Here is a 24,859-nt window from a genome sequence, read left to right as displayed (position 1 = left end):
TCTCTTTATTTGCAGGAAATCTGTCTAAAAGATGAATGCGGAGGTTTTTGAGAGAGAAATACAGAAAAGTACCACCTACGGAGCTTGTGACGGTGCGTCGTGCCCATGACGGTCCGTAGGTGGCATCGTAGTGCAGCTGCTGAAGGAAGATGGGGAAGTCTGACCAAGTGTGGGGCTACGGAGTGCGTGACGGACCGCTGTAACCATGATGGTCCGTCCTGCTGGTTCGTCATGAAGATCAGGGAAGTAGTCCCAGTACCCAAATTCCAAGAGTTAATGTGTTTTGGAACGGAGACCCTCGACGGACCGTTGTGCCTGTGACGATCCGTCATACCTGCCGTCGAGGGTAATGAAGAGAGCAGCAGAAGAAATTGTATAAGTATAGAACGACGGAGTCCATGACGGTCCATCGTAACCACGACGATCCGTCGCGATGTCCGTCGATCCAGCCGCATTTTGACAGATTTCCAGCAGATAGAGTCCTTATATAATAAGGTTTTTATTTTTTATAAATAGTTCAAAAAACCTCGTTTTGGAGGTTAGACCCTTGATTATTGTAAGACTCTTGATTATTTTTTAGACTCTTTGTGAGATTCTTGATTATTTTTGAGATTCTTGAATATTTTGAGACTTTTGTAATTGATTGTTGGTGACTTTTGCTGATTAATCAAGTGAACTTTCGGATTTTACTCTTTCTCATCGAAGTAAGTGCATGAATTCTTATATCACATATTTGAATATTGTAATTATGACTACGGGTAACTAAACTCCATAACTAGGGTTGTGGGAACCATAGGAGAATAATGAGGTAAAACTTAACTAAAATAACAATTCTAGAATAGTGTCTTGCATGTATTGATAATTCTTTCGCTTAGAAGTCTTTTTAACGGATGGCCAATGTTAGAACTCGCCTTAATGCTACTTGCCGGACCAAGGAGGTAGATAATAGGAAAAGAATTATCAACATAGATTGAAGTTAAGTCTAAACTANATATATATATATTTGATTTTATGCATATTATAAGTTGATTCTAGTAGTTATCATTTTTCGTTCTTGATTCTCATAACGAGATCAACCAAAACATGAGCTAACGAAAAACCAAAACTCAATCTCAATTGGCTAGAGTCTCGTTCTGATAATATATTATAACATACATGCAATATATTGCAAATAATATAGAAAAAAGATATATGGAGTAGAATATAGAGATCATCTTATTCAAATGTATTCTTGTCTCTCATGTATGTTTTTTTATATAATGGACAACCATATTTATATGTTGATAAATCATTCTAAAAGTCACCATATTAAGTATCATAATAAATAGATACATTCTTATCCAAAAAAGTTCATTAAACCTAGGGAATACACAACTTAGTTCAATGAATTTATAACATGTAGGACATTTTGCTTCAATTTTTGCCTAATAATCATAACCAAATTAAGGTTAACAACTTAAGTCAGAGGTATACTATTCCTTGTCAAAATGTCATCATGTGTTTCTCATAGAAATATTAAAAATGCCTTCCAATTTGATGCAAATTATTAGTTTGTAGTCTTAAAAACATTTTTTTATTAACTAACTAAATTTAGATACAACCTCAATCTGCAACATGACATATAAAGTGATCTGAAACACTTGTAGGAGCATGAAATTCTTAATAAAAAGATGAGACAAGTGTTGAAAATACTCTTAAACTTGACAAAAATTCAGATTGTATTTACTCATGTTGCAAGATTGGAGGTGTCTTTATATTCAGACATTCAATTAAATGAGTGTTTTTAAGATTGTCAACAATTTGGAGATAAAACTAATAATTGACATCAAATTTAAAAACATTTTAATACTTCTCTCTTGTGTTTTTCGACATTTTAATTTTTTAATAAAAAATTAAATAATTGTCCATTTTATGAGCATATACTCTCATACTTAAGAATAGGACAAGCTAAGTATCATTTTATGATAATATAAGATTCTCAAGTAAGTTGTCAAAAATAATATTCATCTATCACAATCCAAAAGCCGCAAGTCAAATCATGACACCTACCTTCTCTTATAGATAAGTGCCCAAACTACTATCCAACATATTTAATAATAAAGTAATTAATGTGGAAGTAAGACATTAACAATTAGTTTAAAATCATAAAAAATCTTTGACAAAAATTAAGTATATGAAGATAAACATACAATCCAAACACTTTGTGACATGGAGTTCAACCTCAAAATGATTTTTTTTAAAGAACTACAGACCAAGGGGAACCTGTCTAAAAATACAGACCAATATGGACATTGCGCTCATTTATGACGTTCGTCACAAATAAATGTAACTCTGTCAGTCACCAAAGAATCGGAAAATATATCACACATTAAAAAGGTAGTTCACCCACAAGTGGGTGAACTATCATTATTTTTATTTAATTCTCACATGAAGTAATGTCTCAATTTTAAGTGTATTGTGAAGTCTTTTTGATAAATAAAATTTTGAGTTTTTTTTTAATAATAAAAGTATTAAAAATTAAAATTCTTTATAAAATAAATTTTACTATTTCTTACAATCATAGTAAATAACTACTAAGGTCGAAGGAGACGATTCCTTTTATTATAAAATTAAAAATAAGGAAACAAGTGAACATCCATACATTTTGAAGTGAACAACTTAATTATTTACCTTTGAACATGCACAACTACAAAACCTACGATCGTGAGTCCTTGATGTTTTCATTTTACAATACTCTTTCCATTAATAAATATTCGATTCAATTGGATATACAGACTTTTTCGATTGTTGAGACATGACTATCATGTAAGAAAAATACTTACTTATGGCCCAAGTTTACTTATGACCCAAGTAATATCATAAATAATGTTTAATAAAAAAATAGATTTCATCTGTACATTGAATACTTGATGGACGTACCAGATTAAGTCTTAACCTATATTGGTCCTTCCTCCACACCCATTAGGGTTACCACATATTCTCTATATTACTTCCATCGCTGGCAGTTGTGGTAATGTAAGGCTATGACAAGGAGGTAGAAACCAATTTATGACTAATGCTTTTACTTTTATTTTTGATAATGGCTTCCGCATCAGGTATATGCCCCTAACGATCTCTATGTAAGATTATCGTGTTCAAGATTATGATGTGTATTAAAGTATTTAATCTTACATGTTGCATCTGAGTCTGGATTGTTGGAAACGATAATCTTCATAAACTATATAGAGCAACTTACAAAAATGACTATATTTATAGGGTTATTAAAGTTCAACAACTATAAGTATGTTATTTACAAAAAATGACTACAATTTATGTCTTATTATAGTTGTATTTTCGTATATGTTTTTTTTTCTATTTAAACATTGATGCAATTTTAATTACAGTGAACTAAATAAGGAAAATGTATTAATTGTACAAATTATATGACACCCAGTAGTCTAGTAGACTAAGTAGGGCTAAGTGTGACGGCAACAAGCTAAGGACTAGGGGCAAGAGCCAAGGAGAAAGGACAAGAGCCAAGGGAAGGGGCCAAGACCGCCCAACTTTCCAAAGGCACTACCCACCTTCCCACGAGGGCCTTCACGTCTAATGGTGGCCACCCCTCCCCGTGGTCAGTCAATAAGCCCCCAAGACTGCCCCATGTTGGCCTCCTCCACACGAGCCACTTCACGGCTCGTGGTAGTGGTCGTGGTCTTGTCATGGGTTTCGGAGGTTTTAGGGTGGAGTGGCATAGCCACTGGTCAAGGGACCACGAACACCATAAAGGGTCGTGTGACCCTTGACGGACCATGTGCCCCACGTGGTACCAGGGCAGCTGACTTAAAATTGAGGCTTAGTTGGCTTTTTTCGATTTTAATACAATTGAAGTGGAGTGATTTTGCCTAAGTCTAGGACCACTATATATATTATTTTAATTCTAAAACTCACCCAAAGTAATATTTTCCAAAACCCAAAATATTTCTCAAAGTTCACTCCCTTAAAATATTCTCTCTCTCTAAAACCTTGAAGAAGAAGAAGAAGAAGAAGGAGAAGGAGATTCAAGATGGGGCTTCAAAAGCAAGCTATTTCAAATCAATTTCGTCGGGAATTGTGATTAAGGTATTGTAGTTTTTCATCCATGGAGTCCTCTAAAAATATACAATTTCAAAAGATAGAAATCCCCAATTGTTAGGGTTTGATTCCAAAGTCTTATGTTATTATCAGCATGAATTGATGATCTATGTTTTTATGGTGTTACCCTAATGAAATCCCCATATTACTTAATTGTGATCTTATAATGTGGGTCTTTGTTAATGAAAGGAGAATTTTATGAATTGATGCATGAAGTGATAGAATCACATGAATTATAATGAAATCCATGTCAAATGCTTGAATTGTAGATGTGATGATTGAAAGTGGGTTACGAACCTTGAAAGAGTAAGTATGATATTATGTATGTTATATGACTTTATGTAAATGCTTTAAGGACACTTTGAGAGTAAAGTATCAATGATTATGCTAATGTTGTTGTGTGATTGAAAGGACATTCTCATGAACACATAATGAACATGATATGAAAGGTTTTCTCACATAATGAAGATTCTAGGTTCAAAGCAAAGAAATTTGGTCATGCCACAACTATCCATATGGAAGGAAGTTTTGTTGATGCATTCTACTTGAGAATGAAGAAGAAGAGAGATCTTCTTTTTAACAGGAAAATTTGGTCACGTAGATCTTCTATTTAAAAGGCTTTCTTACCTAATTGAATCGAATATTTACACAGACATGTACGGTGAAAGGTTTTCTCACGCATGATATAATGATCTATCCTAATGAACTAACTTGGGTTGGTTGTCAAGGACTTACTTACATGAGACATAAATTATGTAAGACTTAACAAGTACTCTGTGGGATTTATACTGAGTTAATATTGAATGAGATGGAAGTCTTTTACGTCAGTTGAGTCCGGGATTCCCATTATGTCTCATGAGATAGAGACCTTCTACGTCAGTTGAGTCTGGGTTTCTAGTAGCAGTTTCTGTATCCCATAACTATGTGCCTCCATAGGTTATTTAGCTAGTGGATCTACCTACGCTAACAAACCATGGTTCTACCTTAGGCAAGTAGGACGTCCCTTTTCGTTGTGGGTGTAAGACCCCGAAAATGACTTAGGTTAACTAGAGCCTAAAATGTTGGTCTTGATGGTATAAGGTCCTAAATATGTTTAATATATGGATTAGAGGCAGTAGCTAAAGTATTAGGTGTGCTGGAAGTCAAACGTCAAGGGACGACCAAGACGTTAGACGACTAAGTCACCTATGTGCCTCGTATGTGGTTCTATGTGATTATGTGTGATTCATGAGGTTATAAGGTTCTTAAATGAGTTATTATACCATGTATAGTCAGTGTGTCAAGTTTCGTAGAGTTTGGAGGTCAAACGACCAAGAACGTCCATGACGTTCAAAAGATATGCCTTGAAGTGACCTTGTGTCTAGGCATGTTTCGTCGAGTTTTACGTGTTCGTTTTGGATAAAATTCATGTGATAGGTGTTAAACTCATAGACGATTGTATTTGGGTTGGAAACGTCCGGGCAAACATCCCCAAGGACCATCCAAGGGTCCTTGAGGAAGGACCCAAAACTGTTGGCAAAGCTGTCCTAGGGAGACCCCCAAACGACTGAGCAGTCGACGGCTCGTAGGCCTGTTGACGCCCCGTCAATGGGTGTCTTCGATGGGGACTTGGACTGGGGGAAGGAGGAGAGACTTTTAAAGTCTCTGAACCCACCGACGGTTGCCAGCACGGCCCGTCAATGGGGTGACGTCCCGTCGAGGGCAGTCGTCAGTGAGGGCTGTTTTCCTGCGCATGTCTGCTGTCAAGTTAGGGGTGAAAATGTAAATTCACCCCACATCAAAATGGATGTACTGGCGGTATATTAAGGGTATATTGGATATTTTAAACAAGTATGTAAGTGTTTAACACTTAGATATTTCATTTACCCAAATCAAAACCCCAAAATCCCTTAAGGAATCTCAAAGACTCCATTGAAGTCCAAACCAAGGAAAAGCTTGGAGGTGAAATTTTGAGTGGAAATTCTTCACCAAAGTGAAGAATTATCATCCTTGAGGTATGTCTTTTGATCCTTGAGACTTGTTTCATCAAGGAGCCCAACTCTCAAGATGTTTTCTAAAGTTGAATTGTCCAATTTCATGATTCTACCATGGATTCTTGCACAAAATGATTTATAAACATTAAATTATGATCTAATTGATATTGTATTGATGATTTCAACCTAAATTACCTATTAACCCATGAATTGGATAAACCCTAGATTTTGACTAAGTTTTGGGTTACTTGATATTGATCTAATGTTGATGAATTCTTATGTAGTTTCTTATGGGCTTTCTAATGATGTAATTATTGTAATAAATTGATATCTAGGTTGTGTTAGATTGATGAAGTTACATTGAATTAACCTAGTTCATTGATTATTGTAGTTTTTATGTTGAATTGTTGGTTATGGCCTTAGGTAAGGGTCTTGTGTTATCGAATTGAGTAAGTTGTCTTTTAATTGATGTTTTGAGGATGATGTGGGGGTATGCTAACCTATTTCACTTTTTTGATGTTGTTTATACTTGAATTCTATTATGGTTGGTATGGTCCACTTATGGTGGCGGTGTTATGTGTTTTACTTGCAATTGATGTGGCCTTGTTGGCGTTACTTTATGCAATATGATGATTATGGCCTATTGGCAACTACTTGAAATAGTATGACTATTTGTGTAGTTTGATTATGTGAAGCATGACAACATATATATACATGTGAAGTCATTTATGTATTCTTCTATTCATGTTGTCTTAGGTAATCATGTTATACTATGACTTTGACATTATGAGTATAGTGTTAGGGTTGAGTCTTGGTTATTCCTACTTGGCTATATGAGTCTATGTGGAGTATATTGATGATGTTATGATAGTATATAGGATGACTTAAAGATGTGAGATTGTTTCCTATGTAATTCTAGAATGACTTACATTATGAGTTAAAAGTGAAGTATGTGGTATCTTGTGTTGGCTGACTTGTGTCCCTTGCTTGATGTATATATGATTATGAATATGGGATATCTTGAATTAGGGTGTTAGAACTCTTAGTCTTGAATGTATGAATGACATTGACCTTAAATGATGTTATGAGAGTCTTTTATGTGAAAACCTTGACTTAACGATAAGGTTAAGATTGTTGAAGTTGTAAGCCGTAATGGTATCCTTCAAAGTAAAGGAATGATGGACTTAAGGTTAGTTGGATGGAAAGGCATCATATTAATCCTTAATAAAGTCATCATGAGCTTCTTGTCGCCATTATAGGTAGCCCTAGTGGACCTTCTTTGGTAGGGTAAATGTGATTGGGTTATGAACTAGTTATGGAACCCTTTTATATGAACCTTAATGAGAATTGATCTATGAGAACTAAGGCTAGCACCGAGTGAGTATGGTAAGGGAAGTAGTTTAAGTATGACTCTAGAATACAATGAAGCCCTTCATATTCCTTAACCATGTGACTACATGGGATGTGTCCAAGTTCTACCATTGGCAAGTAAAACAACCTCATCGGAGTAGGATAGAACTCCAGATTCCATGTCTTGCTATCATGGTCTATGTCGGTTATTGTCTATTCTCATCATATGGAATACCTATTAGCATTGAAGAAGTTTATGAGGTTTAGGTGGTGGTATGGGACGCTATCTAGACATTGCACAATAGACTTTGAAGGTGTTGTTTGGAGTTCCTAGGTCTTGTCCAAGACCATTACTTGAATGTCCTTTATGTGATGTATGAGTCTTAATGAACTAATGAACTAATGACCTTATGTTAAGGAGTATGTAAATTAATGAGTACCTAATCTAAAGTGACTTAAGCATTTTTTAGCTTAACTGTGAAGAGGGCATAAATGATGATCTCTTCATGTCTTATCTTTGGAAGTCTTGAGGATGACTCTAGTTAGGGAAGTTGGTTGATTTTGTGGACATGATCTAAGCCTTAGGTAGTCTTAAGGACTATTTAGGTAATCTTGAAGAGGTCACTATGCACGTTATCTTCTTGATTTACTTAAGTAGGTCTTTTGATAGCCTTTGGAAGGAGAAAGTCATATTGTCTATATGTTGATATGTTTGATGTCTTGAAGTGTGTATGTGACTCATTATAAGTAGTCTTGAGGATCATTCAGGCATGCCTAGAGAAGGTGTATGGGCGGTCTCGCTTTGTGTTGCTTAAGTGAGTCTTAGGATAGCTTTAAGTGGGAGAATTACATGCTAGTATATGTCCAAAGCAAAGGGGAAGAACTTCACTGTAATAGTGAATTATTTCACTGTAAAGTGAAGTGCGTTCACTGTAAAGTGACTCCAAAAATGTGCTAATCGGTTTAATTGTTTCTTTATGTGTTCTTAAGTTGTTAAATGCTATTATTATGATTATAATATGATTTTTAAATGAAAAGATGCATATTTCCAATAAATGTCCGTTGTCATGATTTTTATGCATAATGTCATACTTAGTACATGTGGTTGTACTAACTCTATGCTTTTATCTATATAGTTCTTGGTAGGTGAAGATCTTTGAAGTGAAGAATTGGACTTAGAAGATCGTTCAAGAAGAAGTTGAAGTATGTCCTCACTTGACACGAGGACATATATGTCTTTTATGTTTTCATTCAAAGTATTGTAACAGACTAAGTATTTCTATATTCGTATTTTGAAGTATGGGCCGTGTCTCAAATATTCTTATGTCTTAAGATGATGTGATTGAGACTTAGTATTTCCTATTACTTTTCTATGAAAGAGATTTTGAAGAATATATTATGTTTTGTGAAAAGTTTTAATTTCGCACTACTTTTCACTATGTTTATGCGATGAATGATGTGAAAGGACTTGTATAAGACCTTCGAGAGGTCGAGTACGCCGGTTACAATCCGAGATTTTACCCTAGCTTCTAGGGTGTGGTCTTGGGATGTGACAGTGGGTAACACCCGGTGATCATGTTATAAATCATGTGGTCTCATGTCGGTTAAGACTAATCTCCCACAACAAGAACATGAATAATAAAACAAGGTTACTTCAAAAGGTATGGTACATGAGTTCAAAAGTTCTAAAGATGATGTTGACTTGTCCATGATTATGACTTATGACTTCTAATCTTTTATATGATGTTCAACTTGGCAAAATGCTTGCTTTGAAATGAAATGTCCATTTTTGCATGTTTCAAGTGTTTTTATGCATGGCAATCATACTTAGTACTAATACCTACTTTTGCACTAACACCTATTTTTGCCTACATTTTTCTGAAGTGTAGGGTCTGGCACTCAAGGTGAAAATTCTTGTGGCTAGAGCTTGAATTTGATTGTTTTCCTGAGCTTCGTGAATCTTTATGGTTCGAGGACATATTTTCATATGTCTAGTTTCTTTCATGTACTTTCCCTTTGAACATGTTGTATGGGCTAGGCCCTATTCATTCACTATTGTAATATATGACTATGATGAGACAAAGTGTCTAGACTTTCACTTTCTTTTATAAAATAACTTTTTAGTCTTGGAAATATGTTTTACCTTGTTGTTCTATTTCTAATGTTATGAAAGATAAGTGGCTTGAATGGAGTCCTTCAAAGTTCTATACACCATGTTATATCTAAGGGTACCCTTGGGTCGTGACTAAGGGTGGACGTTTGGTTCTTTGGTTCGATTTTATCAAACTTTGGTTTGGTTTTTTGTTCTCTTTTGAAAAAGGGTGCACCGTATATTAAACCAAACTAATTCGGTTCGATTTAGTTTTTGGTGTTTTTAAATTGGTTTTCCGGTGTGAATGAAAAATAAAATAAGGATAAAGTATAAGATACTTAGAAATTGAAAACTATATTATAAAATGATGCGTATTACCATGGAACACTTATTGTACTAACTAAAAGACTATATTTGTCTTTATCAAGAACATTGTGCCTCTAACAATTTATCGAGAAAAACAAGTATGAAAATGGTTCCTTTACATAATGTATATTAATAGAAATATGTTTGAGTTTCTCTTGAAAATTAATATTTCAAGTTAACTATTGAATTGTACATTTCGTTGTTACTTGATTTATTCGTGAATGATTTAATTGTTGATTGAATTTATAATATATATATATATATATATATATATATATAGACACACACACAAATATATACATATAAAAAATATATTTTAATTTTTAACTTTTAATTTTTTAAAATAAAAGTTTGGTTTTTTGGTGCACCAAAGTTTTGAGACTCTTACACCAAACACCGAACTGAAGAACAAAAATTTTGAAAAAATAACATTGACACTGAACTAAAAACCAAAACTAAAGAACCAAATTACCTAGGTGATTTTTTGGATTTGTGCCCACCCCTAGTCATGACAAATTCAAATTGGTATCGCTATTTATAAAATTTAAAGTATTAATACATCAAGGATATAAGTGATTATACAATTTAATGAATTGATATTGTAACCTTCCACCTTAGAAAGAGTTAAATGTATAAAGAACTAATTTGGAAAAGAACCAAATTTGATATTTCTTCAAGTTAAGCTTAAGATGTGAGTTTTGAGTAAACGTCAAATGGTCTTAAATTTTAGTACTAGATGATGATGATTTAGGTGACCCATAAGATATCAAATGAAAAGTCTTGGAATCCTCTTTCCAATACCATTGAGTTTCCTAAAATTCAAGTTCAAATGAGGGAGATATGCCCCTTTTGAAGTCTACCTGTCCAGTTAATGAAAGTTACCCAAAATTATGAGGGTTATTTTGGTCTTTTCCTTTTCCCTTCACATTTAAGTGTTTTTAGTAAGGTTTTTAGGGGCCTAAACTGATTTGGTTCGAGGGATATGAATTCAAGGGTTATGATTCACGTTATGAATGATTTTTTGATGCTTAGTTGTAGTTTAGAGTAACTGGAATCAATAGAGAGTAAAGGTACTCCTTAAAAGAACTCAACGGGTCAAATGACGGAGAATGGGTGGGGGAAGGCGACCTTGGTGCACTATGTGGCGCCTTGAACTACATGAACATGTTCTAGCGCACTGCGCCAGCCACTGCCCATATTCCCCAACAAATTCTCTGTCTCGTTTTCTTACCCCAATTCGCCTAAATTTTAATGATTTCTTTTCAACTCATTTATATTCAAATACCCAACTTAAGTACACGATAATATACTCAAAATAACCCTCAAATCACTAACATTCATCTCAAGAATTCACAAAACCCCAACAATCAAGATTAAGAATGAAATTTAAAGAAAACTCATCAAGAACACCAATCCTTCAACCTCAAGAAGAAATTGCATTAAAATAGCATGATTGGCGTATGTGTGAATGAAACCAACACAATGAGAATTCAGATACCTCTTAGGTATAAAACCCTTGATGAAACAACCCTCGAAGCAAGATATTTCGATGGACGCCTTAAACTATTTCCTGGTTTCTCCTTTTTTCTTTTCTTGAACTCTTTTCTAAAACCTTAAGCGTATTTGGAATTACAAAACTGAACCAAATTAGTTTAGACCTCTAAAACCTTACTAAAGACGCTTGAATCTGAAGGGATAAGGAAAAGAGCAAAATACCTCTCATTATTTCGGGTAACTTTCCTTAACTGAACATGCAGACTTTCAATCAGACATATCTCCCTCATCTGAACTCGAAATTTAGCAAACTCGGTGGCATTGTAAAAATAATTTCAATACCTTAAATATCATATCTTTTGGGCCACCTAACTCATCATAAACTGAAAGTTATGACTATTTGAAGTTGACTCAAAGTTCACATCTTAAGCTTAACTTGAAAAAATCTCAAATTGGGTTTTTCCAAATTAGTTCTTTCTATATTTTGCTCATTTTATGGTGGGATGTTACAATATCAAAAAGGGTAAAGTACAACAATTTAGCATATGAACACGACAATTTGATAAATGGATACATTGTTATTAAGCAAAATAGTATGACTGTATTGATTTTAAACAAAAGATTGATACACTGGACAACCCAGAAACAAGAAAATGAAAAATAATAGAATGTATAGGTATTAAAGTGTGTAAGTATTCAGATGTATCAAAAATTGAAAAAGCCAACAAACGTTAATATCTTTTTGGTCAAATTTTCCTGTAATACTTGAGACTTAGTGTTAACTAAGATATTTGCTTATAAAAATATTGTATGAATGTATTTAACTATACTTGTATTGCCTAATTAACCTTTCAAATCAGATAGATTACTTATGTATCCAAATATACTTTTATTCACAAAGTACCATTTCAATCTAAAATTCCTTATTTATTTAATGTATTCAAGCCAACATTTAATGTATTCAAGCCAACATTTAATGTATCCAAATTACATATTATGTATTCGAATTATTTTATAATGTCTCCGAGCTAGTTTTTAATGTATCTGAGCTACGTATTATGTATTTGGTTTTATGTTATAATGTATCCTAGAAACTTTTAATGTATTCGAGCTACATATTTGTGTATCCAGTTTGTGTTACTTTTTAAGGGATTAACATAATTACAAACTAACGAGAGATAGATTGTAGTTATCATTGACTAATGAGTAATTACTTAACAAGAAACCTTAATACCACAATAATATACATATACTCTTCTAGTATCATTGACTAATGAGTAATTTCTGGACAAGTAACCTCAATGATACCACAAGTGTATATATATACACTCTCATAGTATCATTAACTAATGAGTAATTTTTGAACTAGAAACCTTAATGATACCACAACAACATACATATACTCTTATAATATCATTGACTAATGAGTAATTTCTGAACACAAAATCTTAATGATGCCCCAATAATATACATACTCTTATAGTATGATTGACTAATAAATAATTTCTGAACAGAAAACCTTAATGATACCACAACAATATACATATACTCTTATAATATAATTGATTAATGAATAATTTTTGAACAAGAAAACTTAATGATGCCATAACAATATACGTAATAATAATAATATCTTTTATATAATATTTAAATTAAATGTATTTAAATATATTATGTAACATGTGAAAAGGTAACTTTATGAAATAGTAGGAGTTAATTTAGAACTCCAAAATCGTGACTTTTTAGTTTTAGTTAGGATAATGAAATTGTTTTTTCCTCGTAAAAGCCTAGTATTTATTCAACTTTAAATTCAATTTGAAATGTTTATTACAATATTTATTAAGTTTGTCCTATTTCCTTTAATTTATTACAAGGCAAATAGTAATAAATGTAAATAGAGGAAGTAAAAGGAGAAAGGAACGAGGAAGTTGTGTATGTAGGATGTGAAAGTGAAAGTGAAAAGAGATGCACGCATACAATAGGGTACCGAGTAGTGGACAGAGCAGCCCATCAGCACCATCATCCCCCCGCCTCCGTTCCAAACCCGCTCCTCGTTTTCCCGCCCCCAAAACCCTTCCCCAACATCTTGCTTCCCGTTTTCTCTCTCTTCTTCTTCGTAGACAAGGCATTTTTCTCTTTGCCCCATTGATTTACATCTCTGCAGTCCTTTTTTACATCAATACTCTCGACTTTCACAGCCTTCCACCTCCTCATTATGCACCACCTGGCTCTGTTTACCGTAGCCCACAACTTTATGCTAATCTTAGACCTCAAATGGACTCCGATAATTCCAATGCTGATGCGGTTAGCTTTTCTCAATTTCATTTATTTTGTAAAAAAATGCATTTTCTTTCTAAATTACCTATTATGTGTAAGTTTCCTTCCTTTTTCTTCAGAATTAATTGCTTGAATTGGAGTTCTTTCCTCTACATCTGAATTTGGTTTCTTCTTTATTCTGGACCATATCCGGTTTTAGTGTCCTTTAGCATTTAGAAGATAGAAGATCAACGTGGAGTGTTGCAATAGCTTGATAGCAAGTGTAAAAATAGTCGTTTGAATAACCATCTATTGAAGATTTATATAGCTTAACCCAATTAGTTTGGAACTGATACCTACTGATTCATCTCTAATCAGAGCAGGAACGAAGAGGAAAAAAGCTATAGAAACACAATAAGATGATTTATAACATATTAGTAATATTAGCTAATAAACCAACAGGGACAATGGCACAACAGTGTAACTGGCACACTAAATTGAACTTCAAAAAGTTTACTCTTTAAGGGTTTGTTTCTTGCCAAACAACCTCCAGTTAAAGCTTTGAAGTACATTAACTGTATAATACATCTCATCCTTGGATAAAAGTTCTGCACTTATGTTTGGAGCTGGAAATTGAGAGCTGATAACCCAAGGTCCTCCTGCATTGCTACTAGAAGAAGGAGTTATATGCATTGGATCAAAACTTGGTTGAAGCAGATTTCCTGTCCTAGCCATTCTCCTATCTACATTAACTGTTGGTTTGGTTAATGGTTGTTTGAATGTGAGAACCAAAAGTTGATGAAGGAATCATATGATTATTTTTCTGATTGGATACATGGATATTGGTCAGAGGTTGGAGCTTAAGCACATTGGTGTTTATAGGCCACTGGCTTGTCCCCTTGATAATGCTGCAAGGCTGTCAAACTTTTTGGCTACTAGTTTAAGGCGGGAGCTCATGTAATGCACCTTACTTTGTGATTGTTAGAATAGGAATAGACATATACAATCCCCCCTTGAATAGGACTATGAAAATTATATAGTTATCCTACTAGTTAAAGGATTTAATTGTACGGTCTATAAATAGGGTCGCTGTGGCCTGTGTAAAAACATAGATATACAATTCAATAATATTTCTCTCCTATGTTTCTCACGTGGTAACAAAGCATCAACCTTCTCCAATTGTGGTTTGGCTTTTGCATCTTCCTCACCAACCTTTGCCTTTTCATCTACCATACAAGCATTGGTTGTTAGGTGGTCTTGGACACCTTGACCCCTGCACCACAACTCAATTGAGGAATCCCAAGCTAAATAGTTTGAGCTTCCCATTAATATTCTGGAGTGATCACAGGGCTTGAACTTCTCATTCCTGTATTTTAGGAGCCAAAAATACTCGACTCAAGCTCATCATAGCCCTTTTTGTGACTCGCCAAGATGGACGGGGCGGAGGGAAACCTAACGATTGTTCCAATCGAGAAGGGGGGAAGACAGTCGAGCACAACCTCCCGAGCGCTAGGTTCATCAATCCCGAACAATATCTTGTGAAATCAGGCTTCGGTAGCCTAGCTTAAAATCTGGAAAACAATTTGCTGAATCCAAAAAAAAATTAGATGTGGTCGTCGAGAAGTGGAAAAAATTATGTCTGGGTTGGAATGACGAGGCGACCCTACTGGAAAAAAATGTTGAAAAAGTGGCTAGAAAAGGCTAAGATTTGTTTGAAACAGTGGCTGGAGTAGCCGGAACCTTACTGTGACTTGACTTGACATCTCTTTTTCTGGGAGTGTTGTAAGTCACGTTATGACTTCCCCTTGAATAGTCATTGGGATGCAATTGTTCATATTTGGTGATATATAAAGGCAACACCCCGTAAAGGACTACTCTTCGAGGATTAAGGCCATGAACATATCATTGGATATACAAACGATGTGGGCAATATCACGTTCAAAGGGATGTTCGACATCTAAATTTTGTGTTTTTGTAGGAGGCAATTTGATATAGTGGAAGAGTAACAAACAGAGTGTGGTTGCTTTAGCGAGTGAAGAAGAAGAATATCGAGCAATGTCTGTAGTAACTTGTGAGCTAATTTGGATCAAATAGTTGTTGAGAGCTAAAATTTGACAAAATTGATCTGATGGAACTTGTGTGTAATAATCAAGTGGACCCTTCATATCGCATCAAATGCAGTGTCTTTATGAGAGAACTAAGCATTTTGATATTGGTTGTTCACTTTGTTAGAGAAAAGTTTCTCTCAGGAGATATTGTTACATAATTTGCGAAGTCAAGTAATAAGCTTGTAGATATCTTCACCAAGTCCCTCATCGATCCTTATTACACATGTAACAAGCTAGGTGCATATGATTTGCATGCACCAGCTTGAGGGGTTTGTTAGAATAGGAATATGTGTATACAATCCTACTTACAATAGGAATATATATAATATATAGTATCTTATTTCGTAAAAAATTGTATTATAGTGTCTATAAATTGAGTCTTTGTGTAATGTAGATACACAATTCAAATAATTTTTTTATCCTATATTTCTCATAGTGATAAAATGTGATAATCAGTGATTGCCTTTAGCCAGAATGGTATTCATAACTCTTAGAAACTTGTAGTGGCCTGCGGTAGGTTTAGTTGTGAGAACTCATGCAGGCAAAATTGGTTTCTCTTGGAAATCGAGAGACCAGGCATGCTACACTTGTGTATGATATTTTGGCAGCATTGAGTCCAAAAGTTAAAAATGCGATGCAGCAGAGTTTGTTTAAATTGAATGAGTGTTCTCTAATTCCAACTTTAGTGCTACATGGAGCTCGATTGTGTATTACATTTCATAGGGCGTCTTCGAAGGGCTGATAGTTGTTAAGAATACCTATGAGTGACAAGATCAATGCCCTTTCTTTAGCTGTTGATTCGAGTTAAACTTATGACAACTAATTAATAATTATTGAGAATTTTGGGAAGGTAGTTCTTTGGAGGGAAAGTATGACGAAGGGCATAAAGATGGTTGGTTTATTTTCTTTATCATTTGAGTTGAAATAGGGAGCCAACTTATGTCCTAATTGTTAAAGAATGACAAAAGTTCCACATTGGTGGTTATAAGGCTTATAAGGCTTGGGTAATCCTGCTCCCTTTGAGCTAGCTTTTGGGGTGTGAGTTAGGTCTAAAAATTAATTTCACAAGGTATCAGAGCATGACCATCTCACCCAATGCTGGTCCCCAAAATCAAAATTGCCACGTACCATATGCTAAGCACTAGGCGTGAAGTGGGATGTTAAAGAATGACAAGAGTCCCACATTGGTAGTTAATGAGTGGACTCTTTATAAGGCTTGAACAATCCTCCTTCCTCCCTTTAAGCTAACTTTTGGAGTGTGAGCTAGGCCTAAGACCTAATTTCACACTAATAAAACCAGGCTGCTGATGTCCAATAGTTACATTTGTTTCATGTCTCCTTTGTAGCTTTACCTCCTTTGATGAATGCATAATGGAATACTATAATTTTACTGAATAGGGCTTGACCACGTAATATTTGGTACTGTCATGATGGCCTTGTAAGGTAAATTTGTGTATCATTTTTCTAAATGCTGCTAACATGAAGTACTCAATACATGCAGATATCGACAATATGGAGAAACTCCTATAAAGGTGGTGAATGGAGACCATGCATTGACAAGTCTTCAAGAGGTAGAAAATCTGAGGACTGAACTTCTCTCGCTCCTGGTTTTTATGCTCAAGTACTCTTTCCTTTTTCCCCTGTTGGATTTTTTTCACAAAGTCTTAGCATTCAGGTTACTGCTGTATGTTCTACAAATGTGCAAATGCATAATCTTATATTTTTACCCTACTTCTATTAGAACCGGAGTCTACTGTTTTCACCCTTTGACTGAGTCCTCAAAGTGGTCAAAGAAAAATCGTAATTCATGACTTGAGGGAGGAGAATGAGCGGTTCAGTAGTACTTGGTTTATGTAGGAGTAGGTGAAGTGGTATGACTATGCTGTCACACACAATATGGGACAGATTACTGGTGATGTGTGTGAATTACACTGACTTACCTTATCCTGGCTAAATCGTCTGCAACTTTTCTTATTGTTTGTTCACCTATGTATTTCAAAGACGGTTAGCATATCCTAGTTTGTCTTCAAATATCTGTACATAGTTTGTCTTACTTGTTTAGTTTGGAGTGTAAGTGATGTTGACTTGGTAAGTATATCCGTTTTTCTCTCCCTTAGGTGTCCTGCTAATTAGACATAGTCTCCTTTCACTTTGGTTCAATTAGATGTTTGGGTTCCTGGTTAGATCAATTTTACTATCGGATTTCATTACTTTGCCATGTTCATTGATAATTTTTCCTAGTGCATTTAGACATTCTTGATGAAAAATTGATTCGAGTTGTTTTCAATTTTTCAAACTTTCTATACTGAAATTTAAAATCAATTTGGGGTTTATATAGATCCGTTGTGAATGCATCAAAATATTTGTTTTTTGTTCAATAGATCATGAACTTTCATGAAATCATTCATCAAACATCTTGTCCTTGTCATCTCACCAAAATGGGGTAGCTGAGAGGAATAAGCATCTTATTGAGACGGCTTGGACCCAACTCATAAATCTCATGTTCCAATGCGTTTTTAGGAAAAAATCGTACGCCTTCTGCACCTATCTAGAATCAAGTCTCACTCTTTGTTTTGTTCTCACACTTAGCTTTATTCTTTTTACACAATGTATTTTAATATATTTGGGTCAGCCTTCAGTTGATCAGAAAGAAAGATGTCCACTTAAGCAAAAGTAGGAGGAATTGTGCTTAGAACATCTGGCCTCTTCCTGTCACTTAAGCTCGTTGATTACTGTTGTTAAATTTCTGAAGTCTGATACTTCGTTGAGACTGATAATATAAAGAGGAAGTGTAGAAAACATGTCTCTGATTTCATCAGGCCAGTGTTATCAAAGGTGCGCTTCAAGCGCGCTTAAGCCCTGAAGCGAAGCTCAAAACGTGTTCTGCGCTTCGACTCGCTTTATGTGCGCTTCAATGTTGTCATCAAGGTTCTAAGACAAACATTTCCTTGCCAATAAGCTTCTTAGGAAGAAGTAACACTAAATAATTGACATTTCACTTTATCATGATTTTTTTCAATTTCTTTGGTCATATATTTGTCATTCATATTTATAATTATTAGTCTTGGACTAAACATATATATTTTTATTCTTTTTTCCCTTTGCGCCTTTTTCATTAAAGCCCACACTTTATTTGCGCTTAAAGCCCCCACGGACCTTAGAGCATTTATGCGCTTTTCGCCTTTGATAACACATCACGCAGACCTATATTAAAATTTTATGGTTCCAAACCTTTTTGCATCTAAAGTCTGCTGCTAATTTGATGAAATAGTGGAATTCTTGTCATGCTTCTTGCTGATGCATAGTAGTTCTATATGTTGCTTCATCCTTTCTAATAGCTACTGAGGGACTCTGTTATTTTTGCTGATAGATCTTTTATTTACCTCCCGAAAAAAGTTGTAAATAATCTTTGGTTATGCAGTATATATCTATATACTGTAGTAAGTAGTATCCATATTATTGATGTCTCTAATACGGAGGAACTGTCTTGGATTTTGGGAGGGGAAGTAGGTTCTTTGCCTAACATTTATCTGGGCATGCCCTGAGGTGCCAAATCAAAGGCTTTGAACATCTGGAACCAGTGATTGGGAAGTGTGAGAAAAAGCTTACCAGATGGAAATCTCAATATATCTCCTTGGGAGGTAGAGTCACTCTCATTAATTCAGTTTTGGATGCCTTACCTACTTACATGATGTCCATCTTTCCTATTTCTAACGGGGTGATACAAAGACTTGATAAAATTAGGAGGGATTTCTTATGGGAAGGGACAGAGGAAAATGATTCCACTGTCAAACATTTGGTCAAGTGGAACAAGATTCTCTGGGGGAAGAAACATGGGGGTCTTGGAGTAAGGAATTTGAAAAAACAGAGCAAAGCCTTAGACTTAAGTGGTTATGGAGGTATTCTCAAGAGCCTCAACCATACTGGGGAAAAGTAATTCAAGCCAACTATGGAGAGGAGAACAACTCGATGACAAAGGAGGTCCTTACACCATATGGGGTAAGCCTATGGAAGTCCATCAGAATCTTGTGGCCTCACTTGAAGATCAGTACAACCATCAGCATCAGGGTAGGACATCAAGACTTCATTTAGGGAGGGAAAATGGTTAGGCAACTTTAGCTTGAAAAGTATCTTTTCAGAGATGCATGACTTGGCAGTGAATAAACAAGTGAGTGTAGCTGAGGTTTGGACACAACATGGATGGAATTTCCTATTTAGAAGGAATTTCAATGATTGGGAAATCGAGACCGTGACTGATTTTTTTGGAAGGCTGGAAGCTTTTACAGGAACAAGGGATGAACATGATAGATTATGGTGGAGCAGAAATAACAAAGGCACATTCAAGGTAAACTCTGCATATAAGTTGCTAAATCAAGATGGACAACATTCTTCTCTTGGCCTTGAGCAGATTTGGAAACCTAAAATCTCTTTCAAGGTGTCATGTTTCACTTGGCTTCTGGCAAAAGAAGCAATTTTAACACATGAAATCTCAAGAGTAGGAAGTTCTCCATGTGTTCTAGATGCTATTTATGTGGGGAAGAGGTTGACACAGTCAATCATCTGTGGGAGCTGCAGATAGAGATAGATGGAGGATTTTCCCAGCCTGTATTTGGTGGAGTGTTTGGAAAGAAAGAAATGCCAGATGTTTTGAGAGCAAGAGCTGTGATATTCAAAAGATCCAACTAAACTGTATCAGGTTTTTTTGCTTCTGGTGCAAGCAAATGTATTTAGAGGACACTAAATCCATTATAGATATCCTAGGTACCTGTTAGGATTCAGATACAGTTTTCTTACATTTTGACTAGCTGTAAATATGGTTTAGTGCAACCCATGAATATACACAATGTTACCTTCAGAAAAAAGTGGTATCTTGTATGCTGGTACAGTTTTTGGGATAATCATTTATGTTTTCAGTATTTTATAGATGCTACAGTAAATCTATATTGAATCTTTGTTAGAGTGTCAACTAAACTTGTATCAAATATCTTTAGGTTTACCTGAATCAAATGGGTACATTTACATCGAGGCAAATGGTGGTCTGAATCAGCAAAGAACATCAGTAAGTACTCTGTTCTAAGATGATTATAACAACAACATACCCAATGAATGTTCTAAGATGATTATTCTTGTAATGCTGAAGTTTCATTTCAGTGACTGAGATGCCTACCTCTGGTTGCTTTTGTGCTTTCTAGATATGCAACGCTGTTGCTGTGGCAGGTTATCTTAACGCGACCCTGATCATTCCACATTTCCACTTTCACAGCATTTGGAGGGATCCAAGGTTGATTTTCTCTTCTATTGTTCTATTCTTTCAGGGCTCAGTGATTTTTTTATTTCATAGATACACATATAAACAATGTACCACTCAGGAAGTGTGTAAAGCCTGCTAACATCTCATGGTTAGCTGTTACTGGTAAAAAACTCTTGGTTATGTCATATAATTGTGTAGATCAGTGAAATGCATTAAACCTGACTATGACATAAAAAGTTTGGCAACTTTAATTGATTAAATCATTAAGAGAACAAAACCGGCTTTATTACCCAGTCCTCTCATGTTCATGCGCCGTTCAACTAAAATGAACTCTGAATTTGTATCTTTCTTTTCATTGAGTTGGTGGTTGCTCCGTCTCTTGGTGGACATACTTTGATTGATCCCTTTTTTTTGTGGGTGGTGGGGTGGCGGTAGTTATGCTTGTTACACTTACATCTCTTATCTTATTTTTTTTGTAACAATTCTTGACCTTATTATGATTAATGTTAAAAGACTTCCAAGTGAAAGAACTAGATAAGCTCACTTTTTGCTCCGACTTTGGAAATGGGCCTTGGCCCTATTATACCTTATCTTTTTTGTTTCTCATCGCCATTCACCTTTTCCGATGGCTACTTGCTCGTTCACAATTACTACCACAAGAAAGTCACCCCATCTCTAAAAGGGCTTATGCACCCTTTTATTTTCTCCATTAACGGAAGATCGTATGATCTTCGTTTTTGGGGCGAAATCCTTTATAACATATTAATACTAGTGCTGATTGTGATAGATGGTTCTCTAATTGAGCCGCAATAGGTGATTCACGAGCAAAATTAACATTGGATAAAACTAATCTGAGATGGGTATGCGATAACCTTTACAATGCTTCGAAGGGTAGAGACTAGAGACACTGTTTACAGTTTTTGGGGAAAAATATTAACTCATACACTTGCAAATCTATCAAAGCTGTAACATCTTTGGACAATTTGTTAGAATCGAAACATAGCTGGTTGATCAAAAAAATGCAGCCATCATTCCAGAGGCAATACACAACAAAGGCTGGGGCAATCCCAGATTTACTAGTCTAAATCATATGTAGAGTCAGGCGAGGTCTCTTAATGACCAGAAAATGCAAAGATTGATTCTGGTGGAGAACTCACAAGTACTAGCAAATATGTTTCATTGTCATTGGATGCCTGAATGAACCCTTCCATCACAGTCCCAACCCAAATACAATTCAAGATAGTTCATTAGTAGATGGAATATATGTTCTACTATGAAAGTGATGTCGATGATTCATAAGCAGTTCCTTTTTAAATCCCATCTAGGCACGAGGTTGTTCGAGTTCACGTATGGGACTGTTACTAGAATGGAAGACGTCTCTCTTCAACGGTGGTCTCTATTCAATGCGTCAGAACTGACAGTAATGGAGGAGCAGCATTGAGGGACCAATGTTTTTGGTGTTTTGTTTCAGCTTGGACTCTGATGTACCAGCATTATACGACACATTTGATGCTTTTAACTATGAGTTAATGCTAGTTCTTAAGCAACATAGTGTCTTTTAATAGTTTTTCTACTGTGTTAGATAGGAGATCAGTCAAAGTAGGAAAGGAAGATAAGTGTTGGCAAAGACAGCCTTGATGATAGGACTGACAGACCCACGCGCGCCGTCAAGACCAATGTCAGCGGCCAACAGACGGGTGCAAAAATAGGCTCAGTGATGGTCCACCTGACAGACTATCACACATGCGACGGATTGTCCGGACCATTACTTAGGGTCGACCAAAGTAGTTCTTGATTTTAGACGACAGAGAAGGTGACGGACCGTCACACCTCACAGGTGTGACGGGTTGTCAGACGAAACTTCGCGCAGACTTCAAAGGGCCAACTTCCTTATTTTTAAATTCAAATTTCCTAGGACTATAAATAGTATTTTTAGGGTTTATTTCATCGTCTTGTTTTAATCTAAGAACAGTGCTTACTCTTGAATGAGTTTTGTTGAGATTTTCATTGGTATTTGAAATCAAAGCTTGTGATTGCCTTAACTTTTGAAAGTGAATCCTTATTGAATGAATGCAAGTATCTTCCTTACTTGAATTATCATGAGTTGCTAAACCCCACGATCAAGAGCTATGGAATACACGATGACAACCTAAAATAGGTTTTTACGAAATGAACTGTGTGTTGTGATTGTGTATCTTATTAATTCTTTTATATTAATTGCCTTCTAATGGTTGCAAACATTAGAACCTGCCCTAGCTTTGACTTGTTTGAGTAAAAAGTGTAAACCCTGGGAAAAAAGTTAATAACGAGGATTCAATATGTTGAACTCGTCTAATGGTTGATGTTGTAGTAAGATTAACCAACTCGGAGTAATTATCATTGATTCGAGTAGAACACTTTTAGTTTGTGAGGATAAAAGTGACATGCATCTAATTGGTTGAGAAGCAGTTATGTGTAATATGAGTTTGATGAGCTGGTATACTACCATTGCAAAGTGAAATTTTGAATTAACCCGCTTAAAGCAAAGAGTCACTGTTGAACACAATCCTGTGTTTGCTCTTTATAAATTTTACTCTTAACTAATATCAGTGAAAGTTACTAGTTACGAACTGATACAGAAAGTCAGTTCAAAAAAAAAATTGATAGGGAAAGCATCCAAATTCTCCCAATTCCCCCCTCCCCCTCCATTCTTTTGGAAATAAGAATCTAATAGTAAATAATTGCATACGACATAGTTCTTGCCTTATTCCTGGTGGGATTCGACCCCAACCAAGTTGGGTTCTATATTTGACAATGACCTTGTTATACTTCTTTAAGGAGGTGTAATATGGGTGTATCAGACTCTAAACACATTCAATTGCTACATCTCATAAGAGATTTTGGTTCCATTGATCAATTGGAAGTTGATGGGAGCTTGGTTACTGACCCTGAGGTGATCAAGAAGAATGCTTAGGCCTAGGAATTACTACCAGAATTTGTACAAGGAGCTGAAGCTTGGAGACCTGAGTTGCAGCTTCATAATATACCAGTAATCCCTAGTGAAGAACAGGCATGGCTACAAAGACAATTTGAGGAGGATGAGGTTCTAGATTGTATCAAATTGTGTGTGCAGAAGGCTCCTAGACCAAATGGCTTTCCAATGCTGTTCTTTCAATCCTTCTGGGAAATGCTATACGAAGATATCACAAAAACTACTAAATTCTTTCATTCCAACTAGGTTTTTGAAAAAAGTTTCACTGCCACCCTCATGGTTTTTATCCAAACGAAACTAGGTGTTGCTGTTCTGAAAGACTACATACTTATAAGTCTGATAGGTGGAGTATATAAAATCATTGTCAAATTGCTAGCTGAAAGATTGAAGGAGGTGGAGAACATGTTGGTCTACAAACATCAGATGGCTTCATAAAAGGGAGACAGATCATGAATGCTGCACTTATAGCCAATGACTGTATAGATTTAAGAATGAGAGGAGTAGAGCCTGGTGTTGTGTTCAAACTTGATATTCAAAAAGTTTATGACCATGTAAATTTGAAATTCTTATCATCATCCTTAGACAAATGGGTTTTGGCAACAAGTGGTTGAGTTGGATTGAGTTTTGTATTTAAACAGTCACGTTTTCTGTTCTAGTAAATGGTGAACCAGTGTTTTTTCCTATCAGAAAGGGGTCTCTTTTCAGACAGGGTAATCTTCTATCCCCTTTCTTTTTTTATTTTGGCAATAGAAGGTATTGATAGCATAATGAGAATTGCGTTACAAAATAAGTGAATCGGGGATTTGATTTCGAATTGGTGCAAAGATGGGCAGGAAAGGGAAATTTGTCATTTACATTATTATGCAGATGACGATCAATTTTTTGTGA

The 24,859-nt window shown here is 35.3% G+C and overlaps 1 protein-coding gene across 2 annotated transcripts in view; it reads left to right on the top strand.

The window, feature by feature from the left end:
- The first annotated feature begins 13,301 nt into the window (after positions 1-13,301).
- The window catches only part of LOC107012595 (protein ESMERALDA 1-like), a 30,255-nt gene continuing 18,697 nt past the window's right edge, over positions 13,302-24,859 (top strand). The window contains exons 1-4 of one of the 2 annotated variants that reach the window (XM_015212473.2): positions 13,302-13,689; positions 17,251-17,320; positions 20,741-20,808; positions 20,942-21,030. In XM_015212473.2, the coding sequence (XP_015067959.1) occupies positions 13,351-13,689; positions 17,251-17,320; positions 20,741-20,808; positions 20,942-21,030 (566 nt within the window). In that variant the 5' untranslated portion in view covers positions 13,302-13,350. The remainder of the gene's footprint in view (positions 13,690-17,250; positions 17,321-20,740; positions 20,809-20,941; positions 21,031-24,859) is intronic. The other variant, XM_015212472.2, reaches the window with a different exon arrangement.

Source organism: Solanum pennellii, chromosome 3, assembly GCF_001406875.1.
Source record: "Solanum pennellii chromosome 3, SPENNV200".
NCBI classification, from domain to species: Eukaryota; Viridiplantae; Streptophyta; class Magnoliopsida; order Solanales; family Solanaceae; genus Solanum; species Solanum pennellii.
This window is presented reverse-complemented; position numbering and strand designations above follow the sequence as displayed.